Source organism: Phoxinus phoxinus (genome assembly GCF_949152265.1).
Source record: "Phoxinus phoxinus genome assembly, chromosome: 12".
Taxonomy (NCBI): domain Eukaryota; kingdom Metazoa; phylum Chordata; class Actinopteri; order Cypriniformes; family Leuciscidae; genus Phoxinus; species Phoxinus phoxinus.
In genome coordinates this window covers 14292192-14307417 of record NC_136887.1, presented here as the reverse complement: position 1 = coordinate 14307417, position 15226 = coordinate 14292192, and the positions used below count along the sequence as shown (strand labels likewise).

The following is a 15226-nucleotide window of genomic DNA, read 5'->3' as shown; positions in this document are numbered from 1 at the left end:
CTGGGGAAAGAAAAAAAAGATATTAATTTTAGTACAGAAAATTAATACAATTGTATTTGTATAAATATTATTATGTGAATTCTTTGCATTATAAGAAATCCCACTAAGGATAAATACAAAATGTATGAATTTAGAACATATTAATGTTAGAGCTAGTTCAAAAGCATCTTTTAAAGCCCAAAGTATACTCCATTTTTCACACGTACACTAGGGTATGCATACAGTTTGCCTGAATCAAATTTGGTAATCAGCACAGTTGCTCAGCTGGCACATGCACCTGTTTTTTTTTTGGACAATCGGTTGGTCCACCAGGTGGCAACAATGGCCCAGCCCAATGTCTTACACTAAAAAACAAAAAAACACTGAACAACAACAATCTGTGGGAGACCACAATAACAATAGACGGCCATGTTGACGAGCACTTAAACGAGAACAAAGACAATGGTCTCATTCACTAAGCATGCATACTCACAAATGAGTGCATGGAATCTGTGTACGAATGTTTTCACAAACAATACATGATTCACCAAAACTCTTTGAACTTAATTTTTTAATTGACAGAAAAATAGGAATGACTAATACCACACATATACAAAAATCACTTACTTAGGGTGCCTTATAATCGTGTTAAGATACAATTTTATACATCATCTTAAAAATATTTCATTATATACACAATAAAAGAAAGAAATGCTGCAGTATAGCTTGAACTGTGAGGTTTCTCTGTATAGATCTGGATAATGAAATGATCTGTATTAAAGGCCGAAACTTTCTAGTGCGCATGTGTCGACCGTGCATGCTAACAAATGGAGTACACTTTGAAAGGCTGTACGTATACGCTAAAAAGCGTTGATGTCAAAACTGTACTGTGTTCTTATCTGTCTGTTTTGGTAGTTAGGCAGTTAAACAGTTATAGGTATAAGTGTGCGATGACCCAGATTTGTTTTAATTATTCCCATCGGGGTGTCTGACTGTGCCGTGACTATATTGCTTATTTTCATGCATTTATAGCAAGAAATTACCAGTATTTATGTTGATATTGTCCAATATCCTGCCATGAGCATTTGAAAACCTTTTATGAAGGCAGTGTGTATGCAGCAAACATGTGATCAGTGTATAATGGCAGTTTGAAACGGAGTAATGTAAAGACTGAAGCATACTTGAGAGCTGCTGTTGGAGCTGTCGGACCAGGGCTGCAGTCTGCTGCTGCTGCTGGGTCTGCTGCATGCCTTGCCGTGGGAACTGAGACCAAATCACACAGAATTACATGTCTAAAAGTCCACAAACGTAAACCAATAAGCCACAAGAGGCTGCTAGAACAGTTGCAGGTCTTACCATGGGCTGCTGCGGGGGCAGAGGCTGCATGCCCAGGGCCTGAGAGGGAGGCTGGGCTGATGCCTGCTGCTGCTGCTGCTGTTGAACCTGCTGCTGCTGAACCTGTTGTTGCTGTTGTTGTTGCTGTTGCTGCTGGACCTGCTGCTGCTGCTGTTGTTGCTGCTGAGCCTGCTGTTGCTGCTGCACTTGTTGTTGCACTTGTTGTTGAACCTGCTGCTGCTGTTGCTGCTGCTGCTGCACCTGCTGCTGTGAAGACACAAACACACAAATACAATGATATTAGCGGTGAATCACTGTAGTCACTAGCAAGTATGCATTATGCAGGGCTCGACATTAAAGGGATACTTCACCTCTGGAAAGATGAATGTGTATTTAAAATGGGTCATTTATGTAGAAGAAATGTGTAATTATTTTTGAATTTGGAGCCTTCTAGACTGAGAAAAGGCAGAAAATGTATTTTTGGCTCATGTGGATGAAAGACAACTCCCAGAATGCACTTGCTTCGCTGCCCTACTAGGCCACTCCCTACCGGTAAGAGAGCGCAGTTTAACAACTAGGCTAGGCTACTAGTTGACTCGAAACTTAAAAGACGCCGTTTTATCGTGAGTCTCCGTGACAAGTCTGTCCGGAATTGGCCCAAAATGATTCAGCTTTTGCGTTCTACAGTCGCCATTCATTATGTTTACTGTGGCGAGCAGGACGACACTGATGGTCGCGGGAGAACGACGCGAGGCCGGTGGCGTGATTACTGATGAGCGACACCTGTGAGACGCACCATCTCTCAGGGAGGAGCGGGAATTTTCTTAGCAATGTTAAAACGCACTATAACCGATCACTTGTTTAGTGTTCATGTAAACACTACATTCAGATTCACCAATCGGAATGAATTCAGTTAGATTGAAACAAAAGGTGAGCATGTAAACAATGAATGGCAACTGTAAAAAGCAAAAGCCGAATCCCAGACATTTTGGACGATCTCGACAGCCGGACATGTCCGAGAAAAAGGATGTATGGTCACTCCTACTACTCAAATTCTCCACAGAACAAGAGCCTGTTAGCTTAGCTTCTAAAAAAAGATGGCTGACACTGTTTGTACATTCTGTCAGTGAGATCCCACCCTCTATGGGCGGGTTGAAAACATGCGGCACAAGCTCCTACTACTGGCTCTAGTCTCTAGCCCAAAAAATCCTCTGATGACACAAAATGACGATTTTTGCGTCATCAGAGGATTTTTTTCCAGACAAAAAATACATAAATATCTCGTCTCAGGGGGACATGAGGGAGGGAAGCACGGTAATTCGAAAACACTACAGGTTTTCTACTGATACAAAGCTTAATGCTAAATACTGAAGTATCCCTTTAAGCCTCATCATGTGCATCTTGTCCATTGAGTAAAAAAGTTGCTTGTCCAGAATGTTTTTATTTTTTTTTGTTATAAATTTATTATATTTAGAATAAGACACTATAGGGCTGTTACCATAGGTAGGGCTGATAAAATTAAATAATTTACATTGAAAAATTACAATTGCATTAAATAATGTTACGAGATTGTTTTAAATATACAAATAAGAAACGTTGGAAAGAATGATACTTTTAAACATAACACTAAATCGCCAGTAGACAGGCGACCTTCTTAATGAGTGAGTCATTCATTCAAACGACTGATTAATTTAAGAATGAGACCAATGTTTATGAATGGTCATTGAATCTTTGACTCAACCGATTTGTTCAAAACGCTGAATCATTCAGTAATGAAAACACGGTTGTGTGTTCCTGTGAGATGCGATGGTTCTGCTGTGATCTCCGAGCCTCAACAGCGCAACCTTGTTTTTGAATTTTTATTATCCACTATCGATCACAACTTAAAATGAATGTAATAAAATCTGAATCATTCTCTCGTTTTAGTGATTCCCTAGTTATTTTTTTGTTATTGCCGTTTAATCGGGGAACTTGTTCGGTCAACCAAGTAAAATTCTCTTTTACTTGTCCCTTCAAAAAATCCACTTGTCCCAGACAAGTGTTAATGTCAAGCCCTGCATTATGTTTTCTCTTGTTGCGCAGAATACACCCAAACATACTGTATCCCACAATGCAATGTGATCGACTTTGTGTGTGTGTGTGTGTGCATGTACGCACTCGGAGAGCTGGATGCTGTCGTATCAGCTGCTGTTGTTGCTGCTGAGCTTGCTGCTGCTGCTGCTGCTGCTCCATCATCTGATTAGGCCTCATGTTGGGGTGCATCCCCTGCGGTCCCAGGTGACCTGGAGCCAGGCCGTGGATGATAGGCGCCTGCTGCATGGACTGATGGGAGAATCTGAGACACATGGTGAAAGTTAATTACGTTTTATTGTTTCTTCATTATTATTTTGAATACTTTATGTATTTATTTTGATTGTATAGTGTTATTAATGCTTTGGCAATGTAAAGATTCCTCTCACCATGCCAATAAAGCTATTTGAATCTCTTTGAATCTTTGGTGAAAGTTAAGATGATTTGTTTTACACTGCTCCAAATTAGGGTTTTGCGGTATAATGTTACTGAAGTATGACAGTACTGAAAATGTATGAGGTGCTAAGAATTTTGAAGAGGTCTGTGACTGACCTTTGTGGGTTCTGCATTGCGTGTCCGTATGTCCCGGGAGCCTGCTGATGCACATAGCCACTCGGTCTCTGCTGCATTGGCCTAAGAGAATCCACCATGCCTGGGTTGGTGCCAGGATGTCCTCCCTGGAAGCCCTGGTTACCGTACGAGGAAGGAACTATTCCAGCGGTCTGAGAGGGGTGCGGCTGAATCCCCATGTGTGAGCCGTAGGGGGTGTAGCCATGGGACATGTTCTAGAGAAAGAAACGGGACATTACTAGGTTGTTATCTCTGGGTTTCAGTGAATGTTGAACAGTCAATCAACACTGCAGATGTGCCAAGTGTCTGTAAAAGCACGAGAACTTGCCTGTGTCGGCTGCATTGGTGGATACTGTTGATTAGGTGCCACTTGTCTAATCTGCTGTCCAATTAAATGATTATGATTCCCCTGAAAAGACCAACAAACAAACATACATGCCTCTCCTTTCCAATTATTCTGAATTTAACATTCACAATCACTAGAAGACAGAAACTAGACAGTTCTTGCACGTGCTGCTAGGATGTTGCTAGAGCTGGCTGTTTGTCAAGTCGTGACGTATCGACCTTTCAATAATACCGTCTCCTGGTCCAAGCCTCTACTCCGTTTCAAGTGAACAGTCTCAATTGTCAACAGTCATTTATGAAAGAAAAGATCAATCACTGTCAGGCCAACTGAGTTTCAGCTATGGAGATAAAGGTTAGATTATGATTTTTCGCTAGTTGAACAGCACACTGCGAGTGTATATTTGCATTAACACCGTTTGTTGTTTGCTTTTGGGATCTGAAGGAGTGTTTGGACCTGGAAACAGTGGTCAAGTCGAAAGAGCCCCACACCAAGTCTCTATGATATTCTGATGCCTAAATATGTGTGGGGCCTTTGCAGTGCACACTTGACAAGCATAACTAATTACAGGACACCTAGTATAAAATTTAAGTATATGAAACTAGGACTGGCGCAGAAAGCAGGTGGCGCTTATGGAAAATAAGCGTTTCTTTGGGTACCGCGATAAACAAAGCAGCTGCGCTTATAAACACTACTTTATACGGAGGGAAGAGGAAGAGGAAACGCCTTCGAAACTATTCTGAAGACAGTCAGTTCCCCTCAGAGATACATCCATATAAACCCCCACCCTCAATTCAATATATATTTTTCTTCCTATATTTCAAGCATCATTAACAGTGAGCTTGCTGTTCTTGTAATGCAGTTTTTCTGCAAGTCAGGAATATAGATTCGCCAAAATTAAACAAAAAAAATTATGTTTACATTTTCTTTTTTGGCCGGTCGACCGGTGCAGATGCTTCTGCATAGAAGTTGTGCAGCCATTTACAGTGTGCAGAGCACTATTTTATTCGGTTTTATTCCCACACTTCAAATCGGGCCAGATATTTCTGTAATAACGGCAGATTTTCAGCATGCCTGGGAGCCACCATCATTGGGGAACATAAATGGCACAATGAATCGACGCATTCCAGGCAAATAAACTAATTTATGTGTTAGACAATCGATTGTGTTGATGCGTTGTTCCAGCCCTAGATGAAACACTCATACACAATACAAGAAAACCGTGTGTTTTTTGGTCTGGGGTCTTGATTAGTAAAACCAGACTCACCAGTCTGACCTGTAGCTGATGACGGAGGATCTGCCCCTGAGGCATGCTGGGTGGGGGTTTATAGGTCAACTGGTACTGCTTGTCCATTCCCATCATGTTGCCCATGCCAGCAGCCTGCATATTAGCCATAGTGTAGGGACGTGGAGGAATTTTGGTCATAGGAGTCCTGGGACGGAAAGGGGGCTCCAAACCTGGGCCTCCTTAAGGGGGAAAATGTGGAAGACGATAAAAGCATAAAAGATGTCCATGTAATGTGTTTGAGATGTTTAGGCATGCTGGGATATGTGCTGACCTGGTGGTAGAGGCTGGTTTTGGGCATACATCATTGGAGGCCGGTAGCCCATCGGAAAAGGCATGTTCGATTGGCCCATGCCCATGTCCATGGGTGGCGTGTACTGCATGACTCCTGGGTGTTGTGGCTTGTAGTCCTAGACCACAGGAATCAATCAAACATCTTGATTTCCATCTTGATTTCGATTTATAGCTTTTCAATACACATACATATTTTTGTACCTCTTGTTTACTTGCGGATGTCTGTTTCTTTTTCTTCTTCTTCTTATTGTCAGGTGCGACACTGTTGACGCTCTTCTCCTGCTTCCCTGTTTCCACCTTCTTGTCCGGCTCAGGAGCCACAGGTGTAGGTGGCTCCTCCTCCTCTTGGGGCAGGTTGAGGGGTGCCAGATAGTAACTGCGCTGTTTGGGCTTTATGTGGGTGTGGTAAAGCAGGAGCCGCTGCTGCTCCTCAAACTTTGTGACTTTGCGATCGACCCTCACGGTTCCGAACCAGCCCCAGGAGAGCGGAGCAGAGTGCTTCAGCCCCTCAAACACATCCCATGGAGAAATCTTCTGCTTAGTCGACACCTGAAGACCCTGTGTGCGAGAGATCACAAAACGAATGCAAAGGTAACTGAATGGCCAACAGCTGAGCAGCACTACAACACCAAAGAGACTTGCTACTTACCTCTTTTTCAAATCCAGCAATTTTGTTGCCCTTGGTGTCGATGAGCGATCCCTGGGGCTCACAGGTGATGACGTCACGTGTCTGCTTGGGTAGAGGCAGCAACTGACGCACTTTCTCCAAGCTCTCGGACTGACGGTCACCGAGTTCTTTCTGCAGGACAAAACAAACTGGAGTCTTACATTTTCGGAAGAAAAAAAAAATGTTTCTTTGCAAAACTGATGTTGCTCATTACAGTTGCCAAGCTGTTCTGAGTTTTTTTTTGTCAACTACCTTTCAAAATTTTGTCAAAAATACTTTTTTTTAAATGTGTTTTTGAAAGAGCATTCTTATATGCTCAACAAGGCTGCATTTATTTGATCAAAAATTCTATAAAAAAAAAGTTATTTAAAATTGTCATATTTCACAATATAACCGTTTTATTCAAATATATTTTAAAATGTAATTTATTTGTGTGATGCAAAGCTAAATTTTCAGCATTTCATTTACATTTCTGATTATTATCACTGTTGAAAACAGTTGTGCTGCTTAATATTTGTGTGGAAACAGCATTCTTAAATGAATGGAGTTAGAAGGGGAAAAAAGCATTTATTTGAAACAAAATCATTTGTAACATTATAAAGGACTTGTCACTTTTGATCAACTGAATGTGTCCCTTACTGAATACAAGTATGGTAGTGAAGTTTTTTTCTTTCTATTTTGAGCTAAGTCAGGAAATGAGTGATCACTTAGAAAAGCAGTAGCATGCACCTCTCCTCATGCTGCTCGTTTCCGAGGTATTGTTTATGTTAATGCTTTGGGTTTATGGCTTTAGAGTCAAAAGAAAGATATAATAATAGTGATGCTAAAGAAACACTGAATGTCTTTCAATGTGAGGCTTTTTCTAAACAGTATCAGTATTGGTCTCACCCTGAGCTTCTTGACCAGGTTCATGTAGGCCCTCTTGTTCTCCTCCATACTGCCCTGAGAGATGCTGGACATGTCAGCCGCCAAAGTGCCGTTAATCAACACGCTCAGCATGTCTAACACCGTAGTGAAGAGCTCACTAATGGAAAAGAACAAACATCTTTTCAAATCAGATGGTATAGCAAAGACGATCAGTGGCAGTGAATGAGAGGTGTCGGATCTCACTTGTTTGACTGCATGTCCACTGTACCACTGCTGATGATGTCCAGCAGAAGAACTGCCCACTCTGTCGTCTGCTGTGTGCTGCGCTGTACCGTATCAAACATCCCGCCCACCTAGACCACGTGACAAGATATAAAAAACTAAATGAGTTCAGTGCAGTTTAACCAGATCTTCTTGACTTTCATTTGTCTTTTAACCTCAGGCACACGATACAAGGAAATGAAATTGACGAGAGGAAGATCAACACAGATTGTACTTGTTTTGTCAGCTTAAAAGCAGATGATGTATGAGAGAAAGAGATAACAGTTGCACACCAGATTGAGTCTCAGCTTCAAGGCCTCGTGCATCATCTGCTTGGCTTTGCAGTCGTCCTGGTACTGGTCCTCGCGCCAGTTAGTCACAATCTGATGGGGGAATACATTGTGTCAGTCCAAACTAGAGACGTGGAACACTCACTGTGTTTTTGAGGGGTGGAGTTGATGAGGTACCTGCTGGACTTGACTGTAGAGGGACGTCAGGAGACCCTCTCTCTGCTCATCTTGCCCCTTGAGACACGTCAGCACCAGAGACAGGAAGGGCTGCTGGCTCAAGAGAGACATGCTGAAAGAGAAAAGAAAACATGAACAAAACGGTGGTCCTTAACTCAATTATACATGTTCATTATCATGATAAACTGCATTACTGAACATGCCAAGACTCCAAGAACAAAACAAATAGCACACACAAATATAGAGTGAAAGAGTGCATTTTTAATGAGCGTAAACATGTAATTAATTAATTTCCTATTTAGTGCTTCAAATTATTAATAAAGTTGCAATCAAAGTTGAGGGTGGGGGAGTTTGTTGAAAAAAATTAATACTTTGTTCAGCGAGTACGCATTAAATTGGTCAAAAGAGACATTATAAATGTTACAAAAGATTTCTATATGAAAAATTATGTACCTTTTAACTTTTTTTATTCTATTACTTTTTTATTTAGTACCTCTTTTGTTTCTGCCGATCTCTTTCTTTCCGCGAGGAGGGTCCCAGGTGCTGTCCCTTCTCCAGCTCTTCACCCGCGGCCTTCAGCACGTGACCCTGCACTGAGGTGTGCAGCTTACCAATCAGAGGGGCCACTAACCAGACTCCCGAACGCTCAGAGGAACTGAACCAAACACAAACAGTATTTGAGAAATCTCTTTTCCCAGATTAGACATTGATAGGAACATTGATTTATGTGGTTTGAAAGCAAGAAGCGACTACATCAACCAGAAAGTAAATATGACCATGATTGGGGTCACCCACCTGAGCACAGGTTTCAGTTTGCTGGCACTGTTGCTATTGGAGACGGAGCCGCCAGAGACAGCGGAGCCATTCCAGGTGGGATTACTAGAGTTCATCTCCGCAGACTTCTGGAAAACCTCTATGGTGGCCTTGGCTATATTTTCCTGAAGAGCATACAGCTCCTGTAAAGAGTTGGTTCAGATGTACCAGGAAATTATGAACCTTTGAAGAAAGGATGAGAAATCATCTAGCAGAGTTGAACTCGGCAAGCACTTACATTAGTTGAGCTTACATTAGTTGAGTTTGAATTAGGCGAGCATTGCTTGATCATGAGCTGTAGCTCGAGAGACGACTGTCTCATGGTCCACTGGTCCATGTTCTGCAAGCAGAAAAACAGACGGAATATGGAAAGAATGCATTTAAAAGGAATCAAAGCAGAGCTTAAGAGCCCAGCTGGATATTAATTGTGATGGGCCCCTGTCTTCACAGTCTATGAAGATGAAAACCAATCCAGAATAATGAGCTGCTGTGAGACCCACACAAATCATTAATGGCTTAAAGGCTAAAGGGTGTGAAATGAATAATTAAGCCTGGGGAAATGACTGTCTGTTCACTCTCTGCTGCTCTTGCATTGCTGACAGCCAGAACAGAACAGAGCAGCCTGGTGTCTAAAACACTAAACCACATGGTTTGTCTTCATGTTTTAAAGCTGATGTGTGTATTTCCTGCACCTACAGCATCACCTAATGGAATAGCAAAAACAAGTATTGTTTTCAGAACACTCCTTAAAAATGTGTAGAAACATGGCATATTACAGTGTTTCCCACAGGATTCTAGGAGTGGATTATCTAAAGACAGGGAACTACACTAACCTTTTCCACTGGTGGCACTTGCGCTACTAACTTTTTCAGTTACTGGCGCAAAACATGATTTGGTCGCACAAATTATTTATAGTAAGCCGCTCTGGATAATAATGAAACTATTGCATAAATATGTGCTTTTTATTTACCGTATTTTCCGGACTATAAGTCGCACTTTTTTTTCATAGTTTTGCTGGTCCTGCGACTTATAGTCAGGTGCGACTTATATATCAAAATGAATTCATACTGACTGAGATGAACGAATAAAAAACATTAAAAAAGGATTTGCCAGCATGCAGAATTCAGCACTGAACAAAAATCAGTTTGAGCCATGAAGGGATTCTATCTTTAATGCTTCTGATTGGCTATTGCGTTCCAGAAATCAACACATATGTCTGTGATTAGCTACATCGCTCAACGCTGCAAACATGTTACAAATAGAAACTCCGGCCTGTAAATCGTTTCTATTTTGTTTTAGTTGTTCTTGTTGCTTTTCTGCAACATAAATATATATGAATAAAACCTATAAAAACTAATAAATTGTTATTCATCTATTTAATCGTTTTATTCTCCCGCAGCCGCACACACATAGTGAGTCTCTAGATAACGGCCCGGCTATATAGCGGTGGGAAATATCTGGCTCGGGCAGAGAATCTGAGCTCTAAACAGGACAGAGTAACGTGGCGGATATCGCTCGTATACATTTTGTTGACGACGTATCTCAAGGCGGCAGGCGTGTGTTGCTTAGGCGGCCGCCTTAGTTCCAAAGTGATGCGGGAAACCCTGTTACGTTAACATGTCGGACACCTATTCAGCCTGTTGTTCTGTGTGCTATTGTGGAGCTGAATAACTTGCCTTTCCAGATTAAATGTCTGTTCTTGGTCTTGGATTTTGTGAAATAAATTTCTAAATAAATGCGACTTATATGTTTTTTTCCTCTCCATGACGCATTTTTTGACTGATTTTCAGCAGCTATTGGCTATTCGGTATTAAAGATGCAAAAAAAATGCATGTCCACTTCACAATTAAGTGAAATATAATAAGCCACAAATAAGGCTATATTACAAGCTACATTGAACTTAATTATCAATTCAGATTCCTCACTTGCTCGGTTTGCTTGACGCCGTAATGCAGTTGGGAGTGCTGCTGCGTCACGGGATACCGGTCTATACATTTCGCGTGCTTCATACTGTCATTGTGAAGCTTCAATTTACATGAAGCTGCGTTTACATGGACACTTATAATCGGATTGACGGCTCAATCGGACTAAAAAATCTTCATGTAAACACCTTAATCGATCGGATTGAGCTCGATCCGAATGAAATTTCGATCGGATTAAAAGGGGTGATTTATTCCTTTTGTAATGCGATCGAGAGAACATGGAAACACTTGATCGGATTGAAAACCGAAACTGAAAGGACTGCGCATGTACAATGGCGTATGACGCGCGGAACGAGCTGTTCTTCCTGTTGAATAAAGTGTCATATTTAAAATGAGTGTCCCGTCATTCTAAAATTCTCATTTCACTCAGCGCCTGTGAAGTGAAGCAGGACCACGTCTCACTAATTGTTTTGGATTCTCATCCACAGACGACTGGTTTTGGCCGCGGGGAGGGGCATTTTTACTGCGTGATAAATATAAGCAGCACGGCAAAACGGTTCAATGCTCATTGTCTCCAAATCATGACCAGAGACGGATTAATATTACGCCTGATGTTTAAAACAAAGAACCAATAGAGAATAGTTATGCGCGAACAGCGGGAAACGTGTGACATATAAACGCGCACATCAACATTACTTTATAAGTCACGGGGCTGAAGCCAACTTTGTGTTGAATGCTCAGTATTCTTAAAATACACATTTCTGTTTTAATAAATGCTCATAGTAAATAATAGCATATTGCCTAAAACATAACTTGGTAGGTACAAAAATAATCAGTGATACATTTGCGACCCATTAAAAATTAGGGTCGCAATGGCATTTCAAAAGGTCGCCTATGCGACCATTTTGGTCGCAGTGTAGTTCCCTGAAAGAGCATCTAGAAATGTTTGTACAGGAATTTATTACTATTGTTGGAGGAGCGTTTACTACTGATCACAGAACCGTACGTCACTGACAAGCTGCGCATATTTTTTTTTCTTCATAAATCGCACTTCATAAAAGCCAAATCAGTTTAAGCTCGATTTCGGGTTAATAGCGATTAATCGTGCCGAAATCCAGTAAAATGCTGTAAACATCCGTCCAATTTTTATAATAAATTATTAAATGTAAAAAATTTTTTTTAAAATAAATATTAAACAAATTTATAAAATTTAAAAAATATAATTTTTGTAAAAAATAAAGTGACCCTGGTGCACATTGCATTCCCAGATGCATCTTTAAAATCACAGCTCATGCAGAAATGGAGTTCGCTTCATTTACTGTGAACTGAGCCTACTAAAAAATTTAATTACAGCCTTTTGTGATTTTGTGAGAACACAAGTGATATCGCAATTTAGATTTTAATTCAATTGACAGATACAGTTTTCCAAAACAACAGCGCAAAACACAAATTTAGAGATCTTTTATGTAATAAAATGTAAAAATACTTTTTGGGGCATTAAATATTTATATAATGCAGTGTTTCCGATTAAAGTAATATTTAAATGAATGGTTTAGATGTTAACCCCAACATAGAATTGAGAATATCTAAAAAATTCACTCTCTACTACTACAAAGCTCAGTCCACTCTGGAGCAGATGTTATCATGGGGTCATGTGAGAGCGTGAGACCTGTAGGATGCGTTTGATGCGCTGTCTCTGAGGATTCTCGCCCTCCTCGCTGTCCAGCTGCCTGTGTGGGTAACAGATGAGCTGCAGTAACCGCTGAGCCTGGATGTTCCCCAGCACTGGATCCTGCAGTGCACTGCTGTCCTCCGACAGAGACTTCAGACACCGCTCACCCACCCACTCCTGAAAGAGAGGGGAGAAGAAAAAAAATCAGCAAAGTGAAATGCAAACTCCTTAAATGAGGAAAAGTATTTAATTGTAAAAAAAAAAAAAAAAAAAAAAAACTAGTCTACCATGGAAATGAGCAGCATGACTTTTGGAGTCTTCGTTCATTACAGTGACGGAAACACAATTTGGAGTAATACAGGGTTACTGCACACTTTTTAAAATCAAAATGAATCAACATTAATACCGTACATTAGGGGTGCGCATAAACTACATAAGTTTTGTTGATGATAATTAGATGATATTTTACTGATTGTGTTTTTGTGCTGGTTTAGTCCTGTTGTTGACAGCCGACTCATATTTGTCATATTCTATATCGTGGTCAGTTCACAGCAGTGACAGAAATTAACATTTTTATTAAGGGGCAATATTTGCTTATTAGATGTATGCATAACCTTTTATGTCAAATTCTAACATTCAAATTAAATTCTATTTGAATAATTACACCGTACCACTGTTACCAGTCAAATTAAATCATTAAATCAAAATCCATCTTTGCAGTGCAGAGGTGACACATCATAACTGGCATTACACTGCGTAAATAATACATAATGCTATGAAATTGTTCTTAATATTTAAATATGAAATTTAAAATGTTAACTTTTTAATTAAAGGTTACTTTAAATATGAAACTAAAACCGCCAGTAGGGTTGCGGCAAGTCACTGGCTTAAGTGAGTTGAGGGTTTGATTTGTTCAAACGGCTGATTCATTCAGGAAAGAAGCAAGTGATTGTTCATTGAATCATTAAATTGATTCGTTCAAAACTCGGATTTCAGTCCAACTTACAATCAAATAAACTTACATTTGAACTGACATTACCCCTTTTCTTCTCCTCCTTTCACATGCAGACGTAATATGCTGCCGTAAATGACGCAAATTGTTACGTGAACAAGCAAACCCACAAAGAAATAAAAAATAAAATGTACGCTAATAAGATTTTAATTGGTTTATTAAAAAGTTTTAATTTGGAAAGCATTTAGATACGTCTAAGTCAAAGTGTCATGTAAAATTTAAGACCTTTCATAAGTAAAAATAAGGCTTTTTATGGCCTTAAAAAAAAAAAAATCTAATTTAAAACTTAAGCATCCACAGGAATCCTGGTAATAGTGAGACGCATTTCCACAAGTTCTGGAAGATTACATCCTGGTTTTTAAGCCAGCGGTTGGGACGTCACTCAACAATGTCTTTCTTTGCCAAAGAAATTATTTTCACAACTTCATTCTATTTATTTTATAATACAGATCATAATAGCTAAAATCTTTCCACGGATGAGAATCTGATCCTCGTAAAATCATCACCTGCTGGCAGATGCTCTTCAGCACATACTTGGCGTAAACCACCAGACTGGCTGTTTCAATAGAGACGTTACGTCCTCCAGATTTTTTGGAGCCCATGTCATCCTCTCCAATGTCGTCCAAGCCAGCAGGATGGGAGAAGCCAGAACCCTTCAGCTCAGCATCTCCTGGAAAAATAAACACAGTCACACTTTTAGGCACCCATAAATTCTGTATGAATAAACATCTAACTGCCAGCTGAATCCCATTTGCTCCATCTCCCATTCCCTTGGCTTTCTTTTCCTTTACCAAAAGCCTTAAACACAAGTCTTTTGTGGTTCTCTTGTTTTGCTCTCTGATCACTGGATACAGTTAAAGCTTCTGTATGATCACGAAGACATGTTATTCTACATGTCTGATTGGCTAAAACATGAATGCATAACAGAAAGGTACCCAAAATCTCACCCAGCATAAAAACGGCCTTTAACACAGCAAACACCGCCCCCACCACAATGCTGTTCTGAGAAGCAGCCAGCAAGTGTCGGTCACAGGACGATCTGATGCCCACTGTGGATTTGTCTGTGGACAGAAACGTAGTTCTCAGTTATATATATAGTAATAGTGTCTAGAGTTGTTCAGGTGGGATGTGTAGGGGGGGAGTGTGTGTTCTGCGTTACCTGATTTGGTGCCGTCTTGTGGACAGGGGTTGCGCTGTGGGGTTCTGAACAGATGAAGCAGGATCCTGCAGGTCAGTCTGGCTCCAGGTTCAGAATCCTGCTCACTACAGGCTGCACACAAACATGAACATGTCACAACCAGTCTCTTCCATAAAAAGGCACAAGCCTCAGAACATGACCCCATCATTTCTCACAGCTGCATGGAGGCAGATCACAATACTGCACACCACCACACAGACACACCACCGGTGACTCAAACGAGCTGGATAAATAAACACCCTGGCAAAAGAATCCTTTTAAGTTCCCAGAAGGATCCTCAGACTTGATTTAGTGTGTGTTCAACCAAACACAAAAATGCTGTCATGAGTCGCTCACCCTCATGTTGTTCCAAATTGAATGACACCACTGTTGAACTCAAAGGCGGCACATAGAGCTCATCAAATATGGTAAATGGAAGCTCAAACGTGCTTGCTTGACATGCAAAGAACAAACCTCATTGGTTCTCGTGCA

General features: G+C 40.6%; 1 protein-coding gene across 22 annotated transcripts in view; it reads right to left on the bottom strand.

Annotated features, from left to right (window-relative positions):
• med12 (mediator complex subunit 12) overlaps positions 1-15226 on the bottom strand; it is a 31345-nt gene that overhangs the window by 350 nt on the left and 15769 nt on the right. For 2 of the 22 annotated variants that reach the window (XM_079631416.1, XM_079631407.1), the window contains exons 24-43: positions 14717-14827; positions 14505-14618; positions 14064-14227; positions 12543-12722; positions 9190-9291; positions 8934-9094; positions 8632-8793; positions 8139-8250; positions 7965-8054; positions 7654-7763; positions 7432-7588; positions 6526-6675; positions 6078-6434; positions 5857-5992; positions 5565-5764; positions 4283-4363; positions 3937-4169; positions 3472-3649; positions 1336-1581; positions 1161-1242 (exon numbers count right to left, since the gene is read on the bottom strand). In XM_079631416.1, coding sequence (XP_079487542.1) covers positions 1161-1242; positions 1336-1581; positions 3472-3649; positions 3937-4169; positions 4283-4363; positions 5565-5764; positions 5857-5992; positions 6078-6434; positions 6526-6675; positions 7432-7588; positions 7654-7763; positions 7965-8054; positions 8139-8250; positions 8632-8793; positions 8934-9094; positions 9190-9291; positions 12543-12722; positions 14064-14227; positions 14505-14618; positions 14717-14827 — 3126 coding nt within the window. Of the gene's footprint in view, positions 1-277; positions 345-1160; positions 1243-1335; positions 1582-3471; positions 3650-3936; positions 4170-4282; positions 4364-5564; positions 5765-5856; positions 5993-6077; positions 6435-6525; positions 6676-7431; positions 7589-7653; positions 7764-7964; positions 8055-8138; positions 8251-8631; positions 8794-8933; positions 9095-9189; positions 9292-12542; positions 12723-14063; positions 14228-14504; positions 14619-14716; positions 14828-15226 lie in introns of all 22 variants that reach the window. The other 20 variants (XM_079631422.1, XM_079631420.1, XM_079631408.1 and 17 more) reach the window with 17 other exon arrangements.